Genomic DNA, 22,903 nt, shown 5'->3' with positions numbered 1-22,903 from the left:
ATTTGAGGTTACTATCTGATCTTGTTGGATGGTGGAACAGGCTTGAGGGGCTGAATGGTCTCGTCCTTCTCCAGCAATTAGAGATAAGCAACAATTGTTTGCGATGCTCACATCTCTTGAAATTAAAAAATAGCTTCCATTGTGGAGGAGAGGGAGAGAGAGAGTATTACTGCTAAATGTACTTGACCTTTTTATTTTTCCTTGTAGGGGTTGACTTGTTGGTGGACCAGTCTTTCACCGCAGAAGTATTGACATCATTAGTGGAACTCACTAGATTTGAGACGTTGACCCCACGATTTTCAGCTACGGTCCCTCCATGTTGGGTGGAAGTTCAGCAGGAGCAACAGCAGAGGCGACACCCACAACACCTGCACCAACAGCACCATGGGGATGCAGCCCAGCATACACGCACCTGGAAGCTACAGTCAGACAGGTGCAGCAAAATAAATTGATCAAGATTGAGCAAACCCACTTGTGTTTTTAATCTGTAAAGCTGAAAAACATTGCCATGCTGTGTTTCTTAATTTACAGCATGCTTTAATTCTTTTAATGAATTTGGTTCAGTTCCATTTAAACCATTGTGAATTACTGCATATCACTATGTTGTCAGACTGCAGCCTTGATGAAACTGTTTCCTTCAGTCAAAGATTGAAGCCATCATCCTTGTCCATCCATGTTGTAGGTTTCTCTCTTCCAAGTACCAGGCACCCACAACCTTGGTTTACTTTCCAACTCCAAGTTTGAGCCTCTGACTCACTACTTTCCATCACAAAGTCTATCTATTCCATCTACCTAATATCACCCGTCTCTACCCATATGTTATTGAAGCCCTTACACACACGTTTTGTTGTTTCCAGCTTCGACTATTCCAGTGTTCTCTTGCCATGTCTTCTATTCTCCACCTTCCAAAAACTTCAGCTCGTCCAAACACTTACTGCAGTAATCCATTCCCACACCTGTTGTGACTTCTGTCTTCACTGGCCAACTTTGGTTTTTAATTCCCAATGTTTTAGATTTAAAATTCTTACCCTTGTATTTAAGCTCATACATGGCCTTTTGCTTTCATAACGCTGCAACCTTCAGCACTGTACCATCCATTGAATTCTCTTAATGACTCTAGCCTTTTGTGTATCTTGCACATCTCTCCCACCTATCACAAAAAGTTGGTATGCACTTAAAGCAAGTGATTAGAAAGGCAAATGGAACATTGGCTTTATTGCAAGGGAAATGGACTATAAAAGTAGGGAAATTTTACTGCAGCCATTCAGGGCATTGGTGAGACCACATCTGGAATAGTGTGTACAGTTTTGGTCTGCTTATTTGAAAAAAAGATATAATTGCGTTAGAAACAGTACTGAGACGGTTCACTTTACTCATTCTTGGGATGACGGCCTTATCTTATGAAGAAAGGTTGAACCTATACTCAATGACATTTAGAATGAGAGGTGATTTTATTGAAGCATGGAAGACCCTGAGGCGACTTGATAAGGTTGATACCAGGAGGATGTTTCCAATTGTAGGGGAGAATCGAACAAGGGGACACGGTTTAAGAATTAGCGGTCTCCCTTTTAAGATGGAAATCAGAATTTTTTTCTGAGGGTTGTTTGTCACTGGAATTCTGTTCCTCAGGGAGCAGTGAAGGCTGGATCATTGAATTTATTCCAGGCAGAGTTGGACAGATCTTAGATGGACAAGTGAGTCGAGGATTAAGGGGGTAGACAGGAAAGCCAGGGGTCTGAAAAGGTTAAATAACCTACTCCGCTCCCAAATCCTGTGTTCCCGATGTTCCACCCTTTGTCCTTCCATTGACAGCCGTGGATACAGCTACTTAATTCCCATGCTTTAGAATTCCTGGACCAAATCCCCCCTCCACCTTGAAAGCCACTTATTTGTCCAAGTTTTTGGTCACCTGATCTGATATCTTCTCCCTTGCCTTAATGTCTTCATGCTTTATGACATTTCCTAACATTTTATGGCATACAAATGTGGTATTGTTTCTGTGACAGAAATTAAGGGTTTTAACTGATAGTTTATCTGATGGACTCTTACTAGCTGGTAACAGCGTGTAAAAGCTAATGAACTCTTACTAACTGGTAACAGCATGCAATGGATTAAAAATTGGCTAGCTGTTTGTTTTTCTAGCTGCAAAAATAAAGCGTACATTGACTGACATACAAGTTATTGCTATGTGTTTGTTGATTGTTACCAAACTCTTTAGTGGAGGCATGTCTTGGACCATTCAGTGTTTAACACTGATTAATAGACCAAGTGCTTCCATTCAATTCGATTACTAGCATGGTACTAACCTTGATTGCAGTTTTAGGTGCACTGAAATGGAAGCTGTGAGAGAGAGATTTTGATTTTTAGTTTCTATTTTTTATATTAGTCTATAGTGGTTTGCCTCCAGTTTTGAACATTTCCGAACTAAAGGTGGGATTTTTATGAATATTTCTCATGCTCTATGGAAGGAATTCAGCGTACAGCCTCCCTTCCCATCCTATTTATCTGTAAAGCTAAATGAGAGGTGTTTTTATTCATGTTATTTTCCAGATTGCTTCACCAGCAGGGTTTGTTTTCTGAACATTAGAGCTTTGACGTAGTGGATAAAATTGGCAATGTTTCATATTTGCATAATTGAGTTGATTTCAGCTTCTGGGATATTGGCATTTGGAAAATGCAACACCACTGTGCACTGATATATTTCTGTATGATTTTTATTTTAATAGCACCAGCTGGGAAGAACATGTCTTTGAGTTGGTGCTGCCCAAAGCCTGCATGGTCGGACATGTGGACTTCAAATTTGTCTTGAATTCAAACATCACAAACATTCCACAGATTCAAGTCACTTTATTGAAAAACAAGGCACCTGGTTTAGGTAAAGTTAATGGTAAGGATTTTCCTTTCAACTTTCAACCATATTTTCTACTAAATTTGATTGCAAATGTGTTCCAATAAATTGGGGCTTAATGTCCTTAATCTATAAATAAATGATCTGCACAGGGGGAAGTATGGAGGCTTAAAATGGTAAAGTGCATTATTTCTTAAAGGATCCTGTGTATTGCTTCTATTATAATCTGCAAAGTGGTGTGTTATTGTGGTGATAATATAGTGATCAAATATTTGAAATATACTGTAATTGCAGTAAATGATCATCAATTGAAGCCACATGGATTGAATTTCGGAACAGAAAAGTGGCAATTACAGTATGGGGAGCGTACTGTAGACCCACCAGTCAGAGGGCGATAGCAGAGCAAATTTGTAGGCAAATCTCTGAGAAATTCAAAAACAGTTGGGCAGTAATAGTAGAGGATTTAACTACCCCGATATTAACTGGGATAGTTTTAGTGTGAAAGGAATGGAGAGAACAGAATTTTTAAGGTGTATTCAGGGGAACATTTTTGGACAATATGTAGAAAGTCCAACAAGAGCAGGCGCAGTTCTGGACTAGTTTTAGGAAATTAAACTGGGCAAGTAAAAGGGGTAACAGTGGAGGTGGTAATGATCATAGTTCTGTTTACTTAACTTAATTATGGAAAGGGACAAGGATAAAACGGGAGATAAGATTCTAATTCGCGGCAACCCAAATTTTATGAAGCTGAGGAGTGATTTAGCAAATATCTGGAAAGGCCTGTACCTACCTACCAACCAATCAACTTGGGAATCCTATAGCATCACTTTTAAGATTGTATCTGTAAACTTCTAGCTCTCTCTCCACTGCTTTGAGTTCTCTCTCAGAGCTCTTGCTACTTTGTGGAGGCTCTCTCCCTGTCTCCGAACTCTCATTGCTTTTTGGGCTCGCTCTCTCTTTGAACACCTGCTTTATGGACACTCTGAACTCCTGCTTTATGGTCTCTCTCTCTCTAGCTTTCTGTCCCACTCTGAACTCTGCACTGTTTTATGTTTGAAGAATCTAAACTGCTCCAATGTAGTTGTATGGCAGTGTAGTAGTATGGGAATGTTGCACTATTAGAGGCACTGTTTTTTCGTTGAGACATTCAACCCAGCCTCCCGTCAGGTGAATATAAAATTATATTATTTTTGTAGAAAATCCATGGGCATTTTCCTGGTATCCTGGACAATATTTATCCCTCAGTGAGCAATTCTAATGCAGCTTATCTGCTCATTATCACATCGTGGTTTGTGGGAACTTGCTATGTGTAAATTGACTACCATGTTTCTTATGTTACAATGGTGACATCATTGACTAAAAAGCACTTTGGGATGTCCTGAAGTTGTGAAAGGCTCTGTATAAATGGTCTGTCTGTCTTTCTTTGCTCCTTTGTAGAGTCTGCAGTAGACAAGCAGATATCGTTTCCTTTATCTCCAGCTTCTCACGTGGAAGTAGAGAAAAATGGACGGTCTGGGCTTACTGATTTAAATGAAGATGTGCAGTACACGATGGATGTGGATGAGTCTCAAGGTTAGCTAAATGTACCGTTTGTGGAGGAAAACCTAACATTTAATCTATAGCATTGACTGGTTCCCCCACTCTTTTAAAATAAAACTTGATTTGAGAGATGTGTATTGTCTACAGACTTACAACCAGTATTAACATTTGAAGTCTTGTTCTTTCAGTCTTTAAGGAGTGTAACTTTGAGATCAAATAGATGTTTGGGGAGGTCGTGAACATGTGCGATTTGTACTGATTTTTCTTGATGTGTTTTGACATTTTGATTTGCATGCAGTAGCTGGAGAAAATTAGATTTTGACTGAAATTTCATTCCTTCCACTGACCATAATATAGATAATCTGTTTACTGATGTTGCTGCACTCTATGGTTTTTAAGTTTCTAAAGGAACAAATTATTCAAGAAAATAAACCAGTTTGAATTTTGATTATATGCACAGTTACATGAGTAAATGGCAGATGGAATGACATCTTTGTTGATGCCTATTTGGGAATGTGATCAAATACATATTAAACACTCGCTCAAAGTTAACAAATAGCACACGACTGTAGATTTGGTAACTACACTCAATTTTGTATTCCTGTAAACAGTTTCAGAACTGACTCATAAATCTAAATATTTCAGAATGCTTGAATGAACTTTTGTTCTTGAGGAACTCGAGCTAATTTAAGAATTTTGCTTTCCCCAAAACAAATCATTATCCTTTTTACTCTTGCCATGTCTTCACTTTTTTTTCACATCCATGGCATGATAAGAGTAGGTTTGTGTTCTGAGCCTCCAAGAGTTGTCCATAGTAATTAGTATGGTGATTTTGTTACTTCCTTATGGTGAAGTACCCAACTCCTCCACAGCTGCCATTCAAAACTCAAACCGAGAGGAGGTACTCCAGTGACTGACATTGCACATGGAATTTGAGCACTCAAATTTTGGGTCACTTCCCTGAGTTTGGTGCAATGACTCTTTTGGTTAAAAATTTGAAAAGGCCCTTTATTTTGCTCTTAAATACTGTTCTAGAAATGGAACTGAATTAATTGCAGACTTCTTCCTTGTGTACCGGTACCGAAGATTTGTGAAAAGCTGAAAATAAAAGATGGGCAGATATGAGAGCTGAAATATGATGAGAAATTGAATTGGAGCAAGATTGCTGCTTTTGATGTTTCAAAACGCCTGTTAAATTCCATTTCTATAAGTGGGAGAGTTGTGCAAATAGAGGCTGACTGTCTGCAGTGCTTTTTATAGCGATAGTATCATTCATTGCTGGGATTTTGAATGGATTGAGGGTGGTGATGCCCTCGAGTAGTGCAAGTTCTATCGGATGACTGGGGTTCACTTGATGGGTGTTAGACTACCTCAGCAATTAATGTCGATTGCATTATTGAGGATTTTGTTCTGTTCGTTCCCACTTTGGTTGTAAACTGTTCTTTGTATGCGAATTGTTTCAATTGACCAAATATTTTTCTTCCATTTTATGCACTGAAAAGGTCCCAGGTTGTGTCAGTTTCTGGAGGAACACAAAGAAGATATATTATGTGGGCCAGTATGGCTGGCCAGTGGCTTGGATCTTTCGGGGCATGCTGGGATGCTGACACTAACTAGCCCTAAGCTAATTAAAGGTAAGATCAAGTTGGCGTAGCTCTGACAGAAATGGAAACCATATTATTTTCAATGGAAATGTATCCGTGAATAAGTGAGTTAAATGAATTTTATCTGTCTCAGCCTAGGTTCTAGGGGCTATGCAGCTACACTGTTAATTGCATATAATTTGGCATTCAGTTCATCTCATTTGTATGCTAGGTATGGATTTGGAACCCTTTGTCCCCCTAGTGATGTAAAGGCTATTTTTCTGTGATTATGCTAATAGAATATTTTTGGAACGTGGTTAAAGTTTTACTGTCATTTGATTACCTGTATCATATCAAGCAAGCAAAAGGAAAAGCGTGTGCTCAATTTGCAGAATAGAGAACCAAAATAAATTTATGCAAAAGCTTTCATACAATGTTATACAGTAATATATTTGCACTGAGCAGAATAAAAAGGTGATTCTAACTGAGAACTAGCAACAAGCGAGTTTTTTTTTAAAATGAGAGAGATTACTTGGAAATCCAAGTGTTAATGCCACTTTCTTCAGCTCCTTGCTTATCTGACCAGAAATCGTTTGCATTACTTGCTTTTTAGGATTAATTAAATGTGAACTCTAGAATTTATAAAACCATGAACTATATTTAATGGTGAAGTTAATATATGGTCAAGAATGAGGGATTGGCTGAAGTTGAAGTTTCCCTACTTGAGATATGTCAGAACAAAGAGCTTTGAAAATATCCACTCTTCGCTGTCCCTGTTTGCTTTATCATACCATTGATATCAAGTGGTGAGACTATAATGGAATTGGAATGCATCCGAAAACTGAACATCTGTCCAGTGGTTAGGGAATGGGTGGAATTTGTGCTTTGTCTGTTTAAACTCAACATTTTTAATTTGTGTTTTCTCAGCAGGCATGGCTGGTGGAAAATATCGATCATTTTTAGTTCACATTAGATCGGCTAATGAGAAGTCAAATGAAGAGAATTCCAATGGCAGTGGAATAAGGCCAGTCATGAGAATGCAAGCCTCGAAACCACAGAATAGCAAGAGTCACTCTCTTGCTTCATTACTTGCTAAAGTTACAGCAGGAAAGGTAGAGTCGTGGTCTGCAAAAAGTACTGATTTTAACCTGTTGTACTTGTGAACATGTAGGCTTTAGTGCAGTAGTTCCTGAACTTTTTTCCTCCATGACCCCCATTTTAATACTTCACATTTAGAGCGACCCCATACTGAAAATTGGGTGGCTGGGAGCGTGCCCCAGGAGCAACGCTAATACAGGGGGTGGGATGGAGAAAGTGAGTTCAATGTTCAGGAATACAGGCACGATTTTAAAAAACCTAAGGCACGTACCATTTTCCAGGCTCTGTTGGTGTTTGTTACGGAGTTCAATTTGTGAAGTTGGAATGTGATGTTGATAAAGATGTAAAAGAAATGCAAGAGGGGAAAAAAACATTGTGTGGTCCCTTTTAAAGCTGGTATTTCGTTTCAGTTGGAGCTTTAAAATGTAAAGTACATCCAAAGTCCAGGCTGAAACATTTGTATCTAAAAGTCAAGTAGTAGTCTTGACAAGACAACCTGTTTGAATTTTGCTCAATCAATTTAAAGCAGGCACTCGGCTACCAAGAACCTATAAGATTTGAATTTGATAATGTTGACACTAGCAGACCAACCCTATTGTAGGAAAACTGATAGCTCATCACAGGTATAAAAGAGTGTAAGGGAGAAAACAAGTCATAGCAACTGCCACCTCTCCAGTCTCGAGAGGGAGAGAGCAGCTCTCTGCCCTGCCAGCTTTATATATCTCTTAAGAGAACACACCATCTAGCCAGTGAAAGGTACCAAATCAAAAAGAACTTGCAGACAGAGAAATCAACTGAGAAACTCCAGAAGTTTCGGAAAGACTCAAAACCTGGTTGTATATTTTTTGAGAGTGACTAAATTCTATTATTACTTTTTTTGGTTAATGAATGGATATTGTATTTATTTTAACAGCATTCCAGTAGAATCTTACTTTATTCGATATGTTACTTGTTTAGTTAAAGTTCCCTGTTAGTTAAATAAATAAATTGTTAAGTGCTCATCTTAAAGTGAATGTCAGGTATTTCTGTTAGTTAACCAGTAAAAATTACTGAAGGACAGTTCACCTTCCCACACACTTTTAAGAGATTGCGAGGTGAGGTATTCCTCTTTGGGGGAGTCGGCGTTACATCTAAAAAGGGGATCAACCTTCGTGTTATAACAGTGGCAGAGATTAGGCCTCACAGTTCACTTCATTGTGCCTTGCCCACTGGCAAATAAACACCCGCATTTAAAGGGGCCTTCCTGCCTATCACAGGGCTGTCAAATATGAGTCTTTGCTCCCCAGCTGCCAATGCTGTCTTGGAACTCGCAACCTCAATTGATTGTTCTGTGTGACGTCAGTGGAAAGCCCTGCTTTAGAATGTGAAAATTCACTGTTAGCTTCTCTGTGCTTGTAAGCCTAATGTTTTTATTTTAACAGGAAAAACCATCCACCTCAAAGGCTTCTGATACTGGCAGCTCCTCCTCCAAGAAACCTGACAATCTTAAAGGCTGTGATCTGCTGCAAGAAGTTTCTGTCACTATTCGAAGATTCAAGAAAACTTGCATCCCAAAAGAAAGGTGATTTCTGGATTTTTATTGGCTTTTTGAATGAAGCTTGAAAATCTAATGACTTTGTTCCTGCTTTCTTTCTTGACTTCTGACTGCTCAATTCTACATTATTGCAGATGCTTTTAAAAAGATAAGCAGGTTACTTAACTATAGAATGAGGGGATGGGGGAGGTGGAGAAAGAGAGAAGAGAGAAAACCTTTCAAATGACTGTGAAATATTTAAATTTGCATAGAAAAACCTGCTCCAAAATAACGATTAAATATCACTCCCATTGGATTTGGCACCTCAAACAATGCAACAGATGTTTTCGGGTTAATCACTAACTGAAATTTGTGATGTTCGTTGTTTACTGAAATATAACTTGAGAATACCTACAGTTTCGACCAATATTTTCTATTTCGGGACCATTAGAGTGCACAGTTTTTGATCTTGGGTTTTGAAGGAAAGATATTAACTTTGAGATTTTATTTAACATTAACATTTAACATTAAAAGTGCATCAACAATGATACAATTCTTTTCCTCCCCATCAACAAACAAGCAATATAATACCAAGTATAACAAAGTTATGAGTGCATGAATATGTCACAGATGTTGTTTCACACTGATTTGGTTTTGCATTAAGTACAGTATAGCTCTATTTTGTGCGGCTTAACCTCCCAGGGCATTATTTTTACAGGTTCATGTAGATTGAACTTTTGGAGGTGATTCCTGCTGGAAAATCTAAATTGCACATAGGAGGGATAGGAAGGGATGTGTACATCACTCTTGCTATAGTACATAATATTGCAAAATGCATGCCAGCAGTTTGTTTTTTTTTTGCTCAAATCGAGGAACAAGGACCGTATATATTTTAGAAGTTTGAACAAAGATGCAAGTGGTAAAATTAAGGTTATAATAAATGCCTCAGGTGTTCTTTGCTGTGTGGTTTCTTGGGGTAATTGCTGATTTTGTCTTTTAGGATGCAACGGTGCGCTATGTTGCAGTTCTCTGAGTTTCATGAAAAGCTGCTTAATACACTCTGCAAGAAGTCAGATGATGGTCCTGTCACGGAACATGCTCAGAGCCTTGTGTTAGATATTCTCTGCTGGTTGGCAGGAGTTCATGCAAATGGACTGTGCAGGTAGGGTGAAGTGCGAAACAGTGTGTAAATTGGGACTTGTGTGTACACCTTGCAGCACTTTGTTAATACGTGCATGTAAGCAATGTCTACTTTTTATTTCACCTATGCAATGTAGGTAATTATGATCTGAATTGCAGCTATGCTGTTTGCTCTATAGTTCTTTAACAGTTGAGTTCTTGACTGCTGTTCTGCAAATAGAAACCTGTAATATCAGATATTGCCATCCATGGATGTGTTTTGATGTGTTTGTGTTCTATGAACTTTTCAAATACAGTTTTAGAGATGGCAAAGAAAGTCTGCACGCAAAAACCAAGAAAAGGCTCTCTGATATTGTGCGAGTTTGCTTCTTTGAAGTTGGTCGAAGTATAGCTCACAAGTGTGCCCGGTTCCTCGCGCTTTGCATCAGGTCAGAAATATCCTATGAAATAGTTCATTGGCAATTTTTTTTCTAAAGAAACACTAACTGTAATTCAACACCAAATAGGTAACTAGTTTGAGTGGTAGCCACCATTTTGTTGTTTCTTGAGGTTGTAGTGAGTAAAATTTTTAAGCTGGATTTATTATCATTATGCTTTTGTTTTTACAATATATTTTTAATGATTTTCTGCATCCTTTCCAGTAATGGGAAAACCGATCCAAGCCAACTGGGATTTGGAGGAGCTCTATTGAAAGCTTTACTTGACAATTTGCCATACTTGCCTGCAGCAGCAACTGGTGGTAGGTTAAACTCTGTTTCTATCGGTAACCATATACTCCTGCATGAGAAGTATAGTCTGTCGTTTGCACTCAATAGCATGATTTTACAATTCCATTAATGACCACTTCCTGTTCTGCTCATTCATTTGACACAAAGTAACTCTCATCCTCTCTCTCTGCTAAGTTTATAATTGTTGGAGGAGCTTTAAAAAGCCACGAGGGGTGCTGTCAAAAGTTGTTTTTCTTTGCCTCACCCACCAAAAATAAAGTTTAGTATTTATACAGATCTTGAGCCATGCCTTCTCTTTCTAAACAAAAAAGTATTATTTGTGTGGTACTCGTGAAAATCAAAACCTAAACCTGCTGTTCTATATTTATATTTATATTTTGCTCACTGCACATGGAGAATATTCAGAGTGCACAGTGGGAGCCAGGGCATATCGATGCTGCTTTGTACTGTAAGATTATTTTTGTCATCCTTATTTAATTTTCTGCCTGGGATGCTATCTTTTTTGGGTAGGGACAGGATCAAATATTTTTATTCATCTTTTAAAAGTTCATTCATGGGACATGGGCATCACTGGCTGGCCAGCATTTATTGCCCATCCCCGAGGGCAGGTAAGAGTCAACCTCGTTGCTGTGGGTCTGGGGTCACATGTCGGCCAGATGACCAGGATGGCAGATTTCCTTCCCTAAAGGACATTAGTGAACCAGACGTTTTTTCCGACAATAGACAGTGGTTTCATGGTTATCAGTAGATTCTCAATTCCAGATTTTTAAAAAATTGAATTCAAATTCCACCATCTGCCGTGTCAGGATTTGAACCCAGGTCCCCAGAACATTAGCTGAGTTTTTGGATTAATAGTCTAGCGATAATACCACTAGGCCACTGTCTCCCCACAAGGAGAGCTTTGGTTAAGGGGCACATGTTTATGCAATTTGGGTAGGTCTGGGAAAAGCTGGTGATGGTGCAGTGAAATAATCATTTATTCCTTTCCAGTGACTAACGACTAATCAGTCTAACCATGTAATTGAGTAATATTGATTAACTTCATCCTCTTCCTCCGTGTTAGTGCTGACTACAACTTCTCCAATGTTAATATTTTTTGCAGTATTTTAATTATTTGCATTACACAGTGTAGATTTTTAAAACTATTAATAGGAATAGCTTGGCTCATAACTTGTGGGATGCTTCACTGTAAAATTTATTTCAGCATCGATAATACCATTTATTCTATTGTATATAGCCTCAAAATTGGGTTTGTTTGGCATTGCAACATATAGCATTTTTGTTGCATGAATGTTGCCTTGCTGAGTTTGAAAGTCATTGTGTGGTCTTCTGCGCCTCAGTATTGGCAGTATTTGTGTCGCAACTTATGTTGTTACTTGAATGTTTTTGTCTTTGATGATTGTACTTGCAGTTTAGTTGAAACAAGCTTTTGGTACCTGCTCCAGTCTAGCTTTAAATTGCCAGTGTAAAGTTCTATGTTCCAACTTAGATGTACATTTGATCTAAGGATGTGGAAGTGTTGGAAAGGGTGCAGAGGAGATTTACCAGAATGTTGCCTGGTATGGTGGGAAAATCGTATGAGGAAAGGCTGAGGGGCTTGAGGTTGTTTTCGTTAGAGAGAAGAAAGTTAAGAGGTGACTTAATAGAGGCATTCAAGATGATCAGAGGATTAGATAGTGAGAGCCTTTTTCCTCGGATGGTGATGGCTAACACTAGGGGACATAGCTTTAAATTGAGGGGTGATAGATATAGGACAGATGTTAGAGGTAGGTTCTTTACTCAGAGAGTAGTAAGGGCGTGGAATGCCCTGCCTGCAGCAGTAGTAGACTCGTCAACATTAAGAGCATTCAAATGGTTGTTGGATAAACATATGGATGATATTGGAATAGTGTAGGTTAGATGGGCTTTAGATTGGTTTCACTGGTCGGCGCAACATTGAGGGCCGAAGAGCCTGTACTGCACTGTAATGTTCTATGTTCTAAGTAGCATGCTGAGACTAATTTAAAGGTGACAGCATGATTCATCATTCTATTCTCCTTGTTATATGCAGTCTGGTTTTGGAAAGTGGGTAGGAAGGGGTGAAATTGCATTGATGCAAAGCATTTTTAAATTGACCCCCCTGAAGAATTGGCCCTGGAGTTCCATCTGTGTAGTCTGCTAATTGGACTGTTTAGTGCAGATTGAAATGCACCAAGGCTGAATAGGGGTGCCCATGGTCAGATCCTGAATGACTAAATCTGCATTTTATGGAATTACATAGAATCTACAGCACTAAAGCAGGCCATTCACACCAACTACTCTGCTCGCGTTCACCAAAAAAGGGTATTCTGGCTTTGAAAATAATCTTGTTTCTTTCTGATGGTGACAGGTTCTGTGTTCTGGTACTTTGTACTGCTCAACTATGTTAAGGATGAAGATCTGGCTGGCTGCAGCACAGTTTGTGCATCTCTTCTCACTGCTGTTTCCAAACAACTTCAGGACCGGCTCACACCCCTTGAAGCTTTACTTCAGACCAGGTTAGCAAAAAGAATATGACATACAGCAAAGTCAATTGGTCTTGTAACCAGAGATAATTTTACTTGAAATGATAAATCTAAGTTTACCGATCCAAGAGAATTTCCAACTCTCAGGTTGATTTTTCCGTTTAGCAAAAAACTAAAATTTTAAGTAGATGAAGTTAATCCAGAAAAGTGAAACAAAATCTTTGATATGTGAGTTAAGTTGGGTCTTCCTCCGTGTACCCAAACAGACACCGGAGTGTGGCGACTAGGGGATTTTCATAATAACTTCATTGCAGTGTGAATGTAAGCCTACTTGTGACTAATAAATAAACTCTACTTTTACTTAATATTGCAGCACAGAAACATTTTGTACTAATATCTAATTTTTGTGCTCTTATCATAGAAGCCCTACAGTGCAGAAAGAGGCCATCTGGCCTATCGAGTCTGCACCGACCACAATCCCACCCAGGCCAATACCCCCTTATCCCTAGACATTTACCCGCTAATCCCTCTAACCTAAGCATCTCAGGACACTAAGGGGCAATTTTAGCATGGCCAATCAACCTAACCAGCACATTTTTAGACTGTGGGAGGAAACCACAGCACCCGGAGGAAACCCACGCAGACACGAGGAGAATGTGCAAACTCCACACAGACAGTGACCCAAGCTGGGAATCGAACCCAGGTCCCTGGAGCTGTGAAGCAGCAGTGCTAACCACTGTGCTACCATTCTTATTACAATGTTTAATTTAGCTTGGAGTAAGATGTTTGTAGCTATAATCTCTAAAAAGAAAATCAATTTTATTGATGTTTCTAATTTATGGTGAACTGTGACCTCTACCATCTAGAAGGACAGGGGGAGTAGACAGATGGGGGACACCACCGCCTGCAAATTCCCCTACAAGCCACGCACCTTCACATCTTAGAATTATACTGCTGTTCCTTCATTGCCGCTGGGTCAAAATCCTGGAACTTAATCCCTAATAATACTTTTGGTGTATCTACAACACACAGACTGCAAGAAGGCAACTCACCAGCACCATCTCGGTGGGCAATTAAGGATGTGCAATGTCCCGTGAAAGCATAAAAAAATGTTGAGGGAGGAACTGAAAATGACTGTTAGTTAAAATTCTGAATATTTTTCATAGCTTTTTGAAATAAATTGGGATGTGTTTAGGTAAACCTGGAGTTATTCCTGTACTATACTGTTGGTCTCATGTCCATCCTGTGTTTCCTTCAGAACTCTCATTTTTCACAAGCTCCTTTACTATTTTGGTTTAATTAACAGCTGCCATCTACTTATGCCTACCTAATATATCATTGTTAAATGTTCCAGTTTGCTAAATATCCAGCACTGTAAGGCTACATTTTAGACTAATTGTAAATTCCCATAAAACTAAAATATTGCAGCACTAAAACATTTTATACTAATATCTACTTTTTGTGCTTTTATTACAAGGTTTAGTTAACCTTGGGGTAAGATATTTGTGGCTATAAACTATTTTAAAAAATCAATTTTATTGATTCTGGTTTATGGTGCAATTGCTCGATTGCACTAATTGGGAAGGGAATCCCAAAAGAAAGGAGTAATACAGGTTACAATTTTACAGCTAAAATATTTACTCAATGGTGGTAAGTGATTTTTATTTTACTTTGTTTGCTAGAATGTTGAATTTTTCTCTCGATTTTGTCCTTCCAAGCTGAAAGGCATTGCGGGCTGTATATTAGTAGGATGAAGTAATGGTGATTACAGGGAAGTAGTGAGATGAATTAGGTATCACAAGTATTGGCTCGGTTAAATTACTTGCCAAATTTCCAATAGTTTACTGATCCTTGATTATAGACGTTCATTCCTATTATTGACCAGGTATAATGGAGATTAAGATAAAGTAGATGTAGAAAGTATGAGCTGTTTAGCTGTCTCAAACGTTCCCCACGCTGTGTGTGTTGGCAAACCAAGTACTCAACTTGCATGCATCCTTCCCTGTAAGTACCTGGCCTTTTGTTTGTCATATGGAGAAACGTGGCAAGTGTCTGTGACCTACACCATTCTTGTACAACAGACTGGGGCACCAATTTGGTCTGCTAATGCACAGCATTGTTATTAGAAATGCTGAACCAAATATTTTGCTGTATTATTCATCTGGACAAACGCTATTGATGGGAGGCTTGTTTGGCCAGTTTTCTTTTCTTCTAATCTCCTTTTCTTGCAGTGATACTTGGTCGTCCTTTGGTATCCCCTCCATTCTTCACATGAGATTCCAGACATTATGGGTCACAAGAAATAGGGGCAGAAGCGCACCATTGGCCCACTGAGCCTGTTCTGCCATTCAGTACGATCATGAGTGTCATGACAGTCCAAAGATTTGTGGGTCAGGTGGATTGGCCATGCTAAATTGCCCATTCGTGTCAAGGGGATTAGCAGGGTAAATATGAGGTTATGGGGATAGGGCCTGGGTGGGATTGTTGCCGGTCCAGGCTTGATGGGCCGAATGGCCTCCTGCACTGTGGGTATTTTATGACTGATCAGGTCCCCCAACGTTGTCAGCATAATCACATAGGAGGCAAACCTTGTAATTGTGTAACTGCCTTTTATATTCACACTTGGAAACAGCAGGCACTGGGTAGCAGTCAGGAAACCGATCCTGGGATGGTTCAAAATTCTGCCTCACCTTTTAGCCTAGTGGCACTGAGGCAAATTCTAGTTCTTTCCACTGCTCTGCCTAAAATCAGCCAACTTAATACAAAGCAATGAAAGAGTTTTCTGGCTTTTATATTTGCAAATCCAATAAATTGGATTAGTGCTCAGCATCCAAATGGAAACATAATGTTAGTGGGAAAAAAAAAGTACTGTTTTACTGATTTCAAATGTTTACCATAATTTAAAGTACTCTTGATAGTTGGACGCTAGCTTAATTAAATGGATATGAAGGTACTATAAATTTTTTAGTCACTGATTTTAGTAGGTGTTTTCGGTTTAATTTTTCTCCTGGTTGATTATATTTGGTACTTACCCTATTTTCAATTTTCAGGTATGGTTTGTACAGCTCCCCTTTTGATCCAGTTCTGTTCGATTTAGAAATGGGTGGTTCATCCTGCAAAAATGCCTATAATAGCAGCACGTGTGTGCAGTCTGATGAAATCGACCTTTCTGATGTATTATCAGGTGAGAGTGCAGAGGAGGTAGTCTATTGAAGCCATTAAATGCTACTTTGATTCTAGTGGCAATATTTTCCTGTACTGTGCTGATTAGTTAATTTCCCAATCACCATAGAGTTTCAATGTTGATATTGCTGAAGTTCTGTTGAGTTTGTGATTTGCTCAATACACTGTTCAAGGAAGTTCATAGTAGCTACTGTTCCAGCAATATCTTGTTGGCTGGCAATATAAAATGCATGTGGAGAGAAGTATTGATGTACAGAAAAGCTCCACTTGATCACACTCTTTTTCCTCAGCCTATTTGGTTTCAGGAATTGAGACAGAATGCAAACTTTGGTTTATTGAATTAAGATTCCAAGCCTATGAAATTGATGGGAAAGAAAAGATCAGCTGGAACATTGAGGTTCCTCCACACTATGATGATCTTCCTCTTTATGCAGAAGACCAGATAGAATGAGATTGTGCTGCCTGCTGGCTTGGTTAACTTAATTTTGTGCCCTTCTGTGTAGTGCTGTCACCTTTTATACTCAGTAAGAAGTTTAACAACACCAGGTTAAAGTCCAACAGGTTTATTTGGTAGCAAAAGCCACACAAGCTTTCGGAGCTCTTAGCCCCTTCTCTCACCTGAAGAAGGGGCTAAGAGCTCCGAAAGCTTGTGTGGCTTTTGCTACCAAATAAACCTGTTGGACTTTAACCTGGTGTTGTTAAACTTCTTACTGTGTTTACCCCAGTCCAACGCCGGCATCTCCACACCTTTATACTCATCATTGTTGCTTTTCTGATTCAGCGCTGTGAGGCAGTACTCCCGTGTTGAAGAAAGCTTTTCATACTTTAAAAGTAGTTGTTCAGCTGTTGTTCCATGAACATCAGTGGCATGTATGCCAATTTATCTGAGATGCAGGCATGCTTGCTTTTAGAATCAGTAATGGGATTTTTGCATGAGTGATGGAGATCTGTGTGAGCAGATCTTTTGGTCCCCAGATGATTGGAAACTTGATGTACTCCCCAAGGTGAGCTTTGGGGCACTTGAGTCCCAACGCAATGATTCTGTGGGAATTGTGCAGGAGGTTTGAAGTCCCCTGCTCCCTGGGACTCTCTGAAAATATCTCTGACTTTGAGAGTTCCAACTTATTTCCCTGAGACTCCACCACCCTACTCGGCTGCTACCCTGTCCAACTGCCATTCTACCCCCCCCCCCCCCCCCCCCCCCCCCCTTCCCCACTTGCACATACACCCACATGCCAACACACTGAGAAACTTTGCGATATTTAAACTCTTAACACAATACAACAGCTTGTGCCATAAAGGAGGGTGTGGCTTCTGTGCAGATTCTTTCCACCCCTCTCTTCATGGTTTGCTGCACTGAATCTTCCATCGGAAGATTGGACAGAAAAGGAAGAGGAAGCTAATTGGATAGCTTGTTGTCTGACCGGGGTCAGAAACAGAGCGTATGACCCGAATCGGAAGATTTAGGCCTATGGATCTTTCTCTCTCTTTCCTCCCACAAAAGCCATAGGGCAAATTGTGCCTCTGCGAATTGAAATTGCAATGGTGTGTCTGATCGAGCTGATATAATCAAGTCTTGCCTTGCACTATAGACGAGGCAGATTTTATAGCAACAGCAGCCCCAGTGTATTACAGCACTGCTTCAGGTTATAGTTTTTGTAATATGGAGAGTTACGAGGATCCATAATTTGTGTTGTCATTTGTTGCTCTTTATGCATACCAACAATCTGCACAAGTTATATTCGGTGATAAGCATTGTGTGTGCACATTCACCGAGCAACACATATCGAGATAATTCATCATAAAATCATAGAAGCCCTGCAATGCAGAAGGAGGCTATTCGGCCCATCGGGTCTGCACTGATAGCAATCCCACCCAGACCCTACCCCCGCCACCCCACACATTTACCCTGCTAACCCCTCTAACTACCCATCCCCGGACATTAAGGGTCAATTGAGCATGGCCAATGCACCTAACCCGCATATCTTTCTGTCCACACAGTCCATAATTGTGTGGACAAAAAGTGTGCTATTTTAAATGTTCAAATTAAACTATCTGGATCTAGGTCCTTAATGCATTTAAAGTTTGCTGTCTGGGCATCGCAAAGTTCTAGCATATTCAGCTTTGTATTGATTCAAGTATCCCTGTCAATACACTACCTTTTTAGAATTTGAACCTGACATTATTGAGGTAAAGATTCCAGTAGTTTTGACCACGATATCTGCAAATATTTAGTTAAAGACTATGATAGGTAGATTTCTTCATCAAAGATATGGTTGTCATTTTATACTGTAAAACTTACTAGTCAAATTTGATATTTCATTCTAATTTTAAGTGTTTCTATCTGATGTTACCCCTTTCACCCCCACTGTCCGATTTTATTTTTTCTGTTCCTCCTCTTCCCCACCTGTCTATTCTTCAGCGTGCTGCAAGTACACTAAATGTAAGGGAGTTAATGTAAATATGTTTCCTTCTGCAGGGAATGGGAAAATGAGCAGTTGTGCTGCAGCAGAGGGAAGTTTTACAGCTCTGACAGGCCTCCTGGAAGTGGAACCTCTGCACTTCAGCTGCATTTCAACAAGTGATGGCACAAGAGTGGAGAGAGATGATGCAAGTAAGTTGAGAAATGCCAAACGATGGAGAGATGATGGTCATTTCTTTGGAACCTGGACACTTATTTTGTGTAACCAGTTGCCTTACCACCCTTTTTTAAAAAGGATTGCCAAAAAGAACTGTTACTTTCCCATGTGCCAGTAAATGTCCCAAAATGTGTGCAGGCGTAAGTGGTTTCTATTGGGATAAATGACCCGTAGAAGCTGACAGAATTGGATTGTTTTGTATTCAATGGGTGAGAAAGTGCACAGTGGGCCCTTAGAGGACATTTGAGCAGAAACTTAAAACCATATGCACATGTAACACTTTTTAAATATGTAATGTATCTTTCAGGTCAAACACTGAATCATTATTGTATTTTAACTGTGATTCGTTTCTGCTTTCTGACTGTCTAGTGACTGGCTTTGGACTTACCACAGCAGTGGGTGGGCTTACAACTGGTACAGTAGGAGAAGCCTCTACTGCACTGAGTTCAGCAGCTCAAGTGGCCCTTCAGTCCCTCTCCCATGCTATGGCCTCAGCAGAACAACAGCTACAGGTCCTGCAGGAGAAACAACAGCAATTGTTAAAACTTCAGCAGCAGGTGAGCAGGGAGGTTTTAATTCTATTTGTCAATTACAGAAACCGTGACTAAAATTTGGTGGCCCTGATTTTGCCTGATCCTCCTTATGGATTTAAATATGTTGCCTTCAAACTTGTATACAATCGTAATAGGTCTAGCACCATTTTGATGCACAACTGAAATGTGAATATTTAGTTTTGCATTACCATTGGTCAAGGGAAAACCTAGTGTTAGGATAGATAATAGCAGGGTTAGTTGCTTTACACAAAGCTCAGATCCTAAAGACCAAATCTCATTTTTCTGTGTTTTTTCTAACTTATAATTGGCAACCGCACAAGCTGCAATAAGGTAGTTTAATGGACCACTCTTCTTTTTAAATATAACAGAAAGCCAAGCTGGAAGCCAAGTTGCATCAGACTACGGCAGCGGCAGCAGCAGCGGCAGCACCTGGAGTCGGACCTATTCACAACTCGGTGACTTCTAGTGCCTCCACAGCAACTGGTTTTTTCATACATCCTGCCGATGTCATTCCTCCCACTCCTAAAACAACGCCACTGTTCATGACTCCACCATTAACGCCACCCAATGAGACAGTCTCTGCAGCAATCAGTGCAGAGTTAGCACAGCTCTTTCCTGGCTCAGTTATTGATCCTCATCCCGTCACTGTGGCCATTCATTCAAAAAATACCAACAAGTCCAAAACGGTATGTTTGGGGGGGTGTCACACTAATTTATTACTTTTCTAAAATTGCTGTGCCTATTTAAATATAAGTGGGTTTTTAAAATCTGTTAAAAACCAATTGCTTACGGTTCCAATTAACTTTTTTTAAAAAAAAACCCCGCCCTTTGTAGTCAAATTAGCTCAATGAGCAAGATTCAGACATGGGGTGGAATTTTTCTGTCCCGCCCACCATGGAAATCGTAGTGGGCAGGACACGGACCATGCAAAGGTCCGTTGACCTGGGGGCAGGATTTCCAGTCTTGGGGCAAGCCCGTTGATTCTCAAGGCGTTCCAAGATGTTTTGCTAGAAGTTTCTTATCAGCATTGGTGTGTAACAGCATGGGGAGAAATTTGTTGGATAAGAAACAAGTGATTAGTGTTAGCAGGTGCTGCTTCAATTGGAGAATGTGAGCTGCGGGTTGTGCTGGGCCCACTTTGTTCCTTTTTGTTAAATTTGTATTTGGATGTAGAGAGCTGAAAAGTAGTGGATTTCGGAAGAAAAAATAAAAATTATAGATATTTACAGCATGGAAGGAGGCCATTTGGTCCATCATGTCCACATTACTTGCCAAGTAGCCATCTCGCCTAATCTTGCTTTCCAGCTCTTGGCCCATAGCCATATGTGCATATCCAAGTACTTTTTGCTATGAGGGTTTCTGCCTCTATCATTGATTCAGGCAGTGAATTCCAGATTCCTGCCACTCTGGATAGGAAATAATTCTCTTAAAACGTTGGTAAAGCTTGTACCTCTTTACCAGGGGGTGTAAATTCAGGGCATGGACCCCTCAACTAAGGAGAATAGGGCCGCCTTTATGCATTTCAATTAGGCCTCCCTTCAGTCCCCTCTGTTTCAAAGAAAACAATTCAGTCTATCCAATCTTTCCTCATAAATAAAACTTTCCAGTTCAGACAACATCCTTGTAAATCATTTCTGTACCCTCTGTAGTGCCATCACATCCTGCCTGTAGTGTGGTGACCAGAACTGTGCGCATTGCTCCAGCTATCGTTTAGGAAAATGAAAATGGAAAGATGTTGAATGGCGTGGATGAGCAGAAACACTTGGGATTTTAAATATATTTGTTTATTCATTTATATGTGCTCTGCCCAAAGGCAGGTTCTTGACTCATTGTCTCCTGATGCTTCATCCTAAGCTGATTCCTTGGCAGGTTTTGTCAGTGTGGTTTGCCATTGCCTCCCAGGCTCGGTGGCAGGGCGAGGAGGCTGATCCCAAGTCTACTTCAGTTGAATGGGAATCAAACCCTTGCTGTTGGCTTTATTCTGAATCACGTGCTAAAAAACTAGCTGCCCCCTTTATAAATACACAAGGAGTTCTAAGTGCATAATTCAGTGAAGTATGTGTGCCAGTTGAAAAGGCCAATAGTATTTTAGGTTTTGTAAGTAGGGGCTTACAGTAAATGAGTAAAGAGATAATCAGCTTGTACAACATAATTAGACCACAGTTGGTGTATTATGTAAAGTTTTAGGTGCTGTATTATAGAAAGGGCACTTTCTGATGCTGTCTTTGATGTTATCTTGAGTTAAAATGCTATTTGCCTGTGATGTTTAAGGGTCACCTTGCAATCTACAAACAAAATGTTAATTTGTGAGTTCATAAAAACCATAGAAACCCTACAATGCAGGAGGAGGCCATTTGGCCCATCGAGTCTGCACCAACAACAATCCTACGCCATGCCCTATCCCACAACCCCACACATTTACCCTGCTAATCCCTCTAACCTACGCATCCTGGGACACTAAGGGGCAGTTTAGCACGGCCAATCAACCTAACCCGCACATCTTTGGACTGTAATTTGCTGAATGATGCATGTTGTGCACAATGCTTTATTTCCTAATGAAACCACTCAATGGACAGGCATGATTCAGTTTGGTTTCTGTTAGCCTGTTGAAGACCACAACCAGAAATATGTTTGGGATTGCATGTTGACTTCACAAGTAAACCACAGGTCATTGCACCAGAGTCTTTGTGTAACTCTTCTTTAATTATCAATTTTTGGATGTTAATTCTACAATTTTTTTTTTTTTGCAGAGTCCTCTGGGGACTGGTCTCGCACTGGCAATTTCTCATGCTTCTCACCTACTTCAGCCTCCACCGCATCAATCTATCATCATTGAACGCATGCATTCAGGTAAATAAACATTTTGCCATAGTTGTTACACTACAATGTTTCAGAGCTGTATAAAGTATTTATTTTTCTTTCTTCGCCCCCTGAAAACATTGAGCCCTGCATCTTTTTCCAAGTGTAGGTTCTTATGACCTCATCCAAATGGCCATTTTTCAACTGAGAGCCCAAACAGATATTGTAGGCAGGTTATTTAGTTGTGAAATGCCTCAGAACTGAGATTGCTGGCATCTTTACCTGATGTCCATATGCATTCCTTTTCAGCAGGGAATCTTGGCTGGCTGTCACAATTGTGAATCTGACCGCTTTTTCTTTTTCCATCCCCCGCTCCCTAGCCAGAGGCACGGAGATTTGACTGTTCTGCTCTGCTTGCCGCCTTGTTGAGATCGGTTACCAGACCTTATGGTTTTGTGCAACAGAAATATTTGCTGCCATTAACAGTTGAACAATCCTTGCCCAACTATAACTTTTAAACCATGCCCACCTTTTGGGTTCTAGGGCATTTTGATGAAATGAGAAGCGGATTTGGAGAAAGGGAGGACAGGGAGTGAAATAATTTTGATAACCGCTCAATTTTATGTGGCTATTCTATATACTCCCAGGATTGTCTTGTCTGCTACAAAACCTTGTCACACATTGAACAAAATATTAATTTTTATATTCCTCCCAGACTGATATGTAAATTTTCTCAACCTGCATATTGTTGGTATGATCATATAAGCATTTTATAATAAAAGATCCTGCTCTGTTT

The 22,903-nt window shown here is 39.9% G+C and overlaps 1 protein-coding gene across 6 annotated transcripts in view; it reads left to right on the top strand.

The window, feature by feature from the left end:
* Nucleotides 1-22,903, top strand: part of birc6 (baculoviral IAP repeat containing 6) — a 219,442-nt gene that overhangs the window by 62,465 nt on the left and 134,074 nt on the right. For 4 of the 6 annotated variants that reach the window (XM_078229567.1, XM_078229565.1, XM_078229566.1 and 1 more), the window contains exons 12-26: nucleotides 208-433; nucleotides 2,727-2,887; nucleotides 4,286-4,420; nucleotides 5,890-6,021; nucleotides 6,898-7,082; nucleotides 8,490-8,629; nucleotides 9,582-9,743; nucleotides 10,018-10,149; nucleotides 10,363-10,460; nucleotides 12,818-12,965; nucleotides 15,983-16,116; nucleotides 18,595-18,729; nucleotides 19,124-19,311; nucleotides 19,677-19,994; nucleotides 22,059-22,158. In XM_078229567.1, the coding sequence (XP_078085693.1) occupies nucleotides 208-433; nucleotides 2,727-2,887; nucleotides 4,286-4,420; nucleotides 5,890-6,021; nucleotides 6,898-7,082; nucleotides 8,490-8,629; nucleotides 9,582-9,743; nucleotides 10,018-10,149; nucleotides 10,363-10,460; nucleotides 12,818-12,965; nucleotides 15,983-16,116; nucleotides 18,595-18,729; nucleotides 19,124-19,311; nucleotides 19,677-19,994; nucleotides 22,059-22,158 (2,394 nt within the window). The remainder of the gene's footprint in view (nucleotides 1-207; nucleotides 434-2,726; nucleotides 2,888-4,285; nucleotides 4,421-5,889; nucleotides 6,022-6,897; nucleotides 7,083-8,489; nucleotides 8,630-9,581; nucleotides 9,744-10,017; nucleotides 10,150-10,362; nucleotides 10,461-12,817; nucleotides 12,966-15,982; nucleotides 16,117-18,594; nucleotides 18,730-19,123; nucleotides 19,312-19,676; nucleotides 19,995-22,058; nucleotides 22,159-22,903) is intronic. The other 2 variants (XM_078229564.1, XM_078229569.1) reach the window with 2 other exon arrangements.

The sequence above is a fragment of the Mustelus asterias genome, chromosome 15 (genome assembly GCF_964213995.1).
Source record: "Mustelus asterias chromosome 15, sMusAst1.hap1.1, whole genome shotgun sequence".
NCBI classification, from domain to species: domain Eukaryota; kingdom Metazoa; phylum Chordata; class Chondrichthyes; order Carcharhiniformes; family Triakidae; genus Mustelus; species Mustelus asterias.
This window is presented reverse-complemented; position numbering and strand designations above follow the sequence as displayed.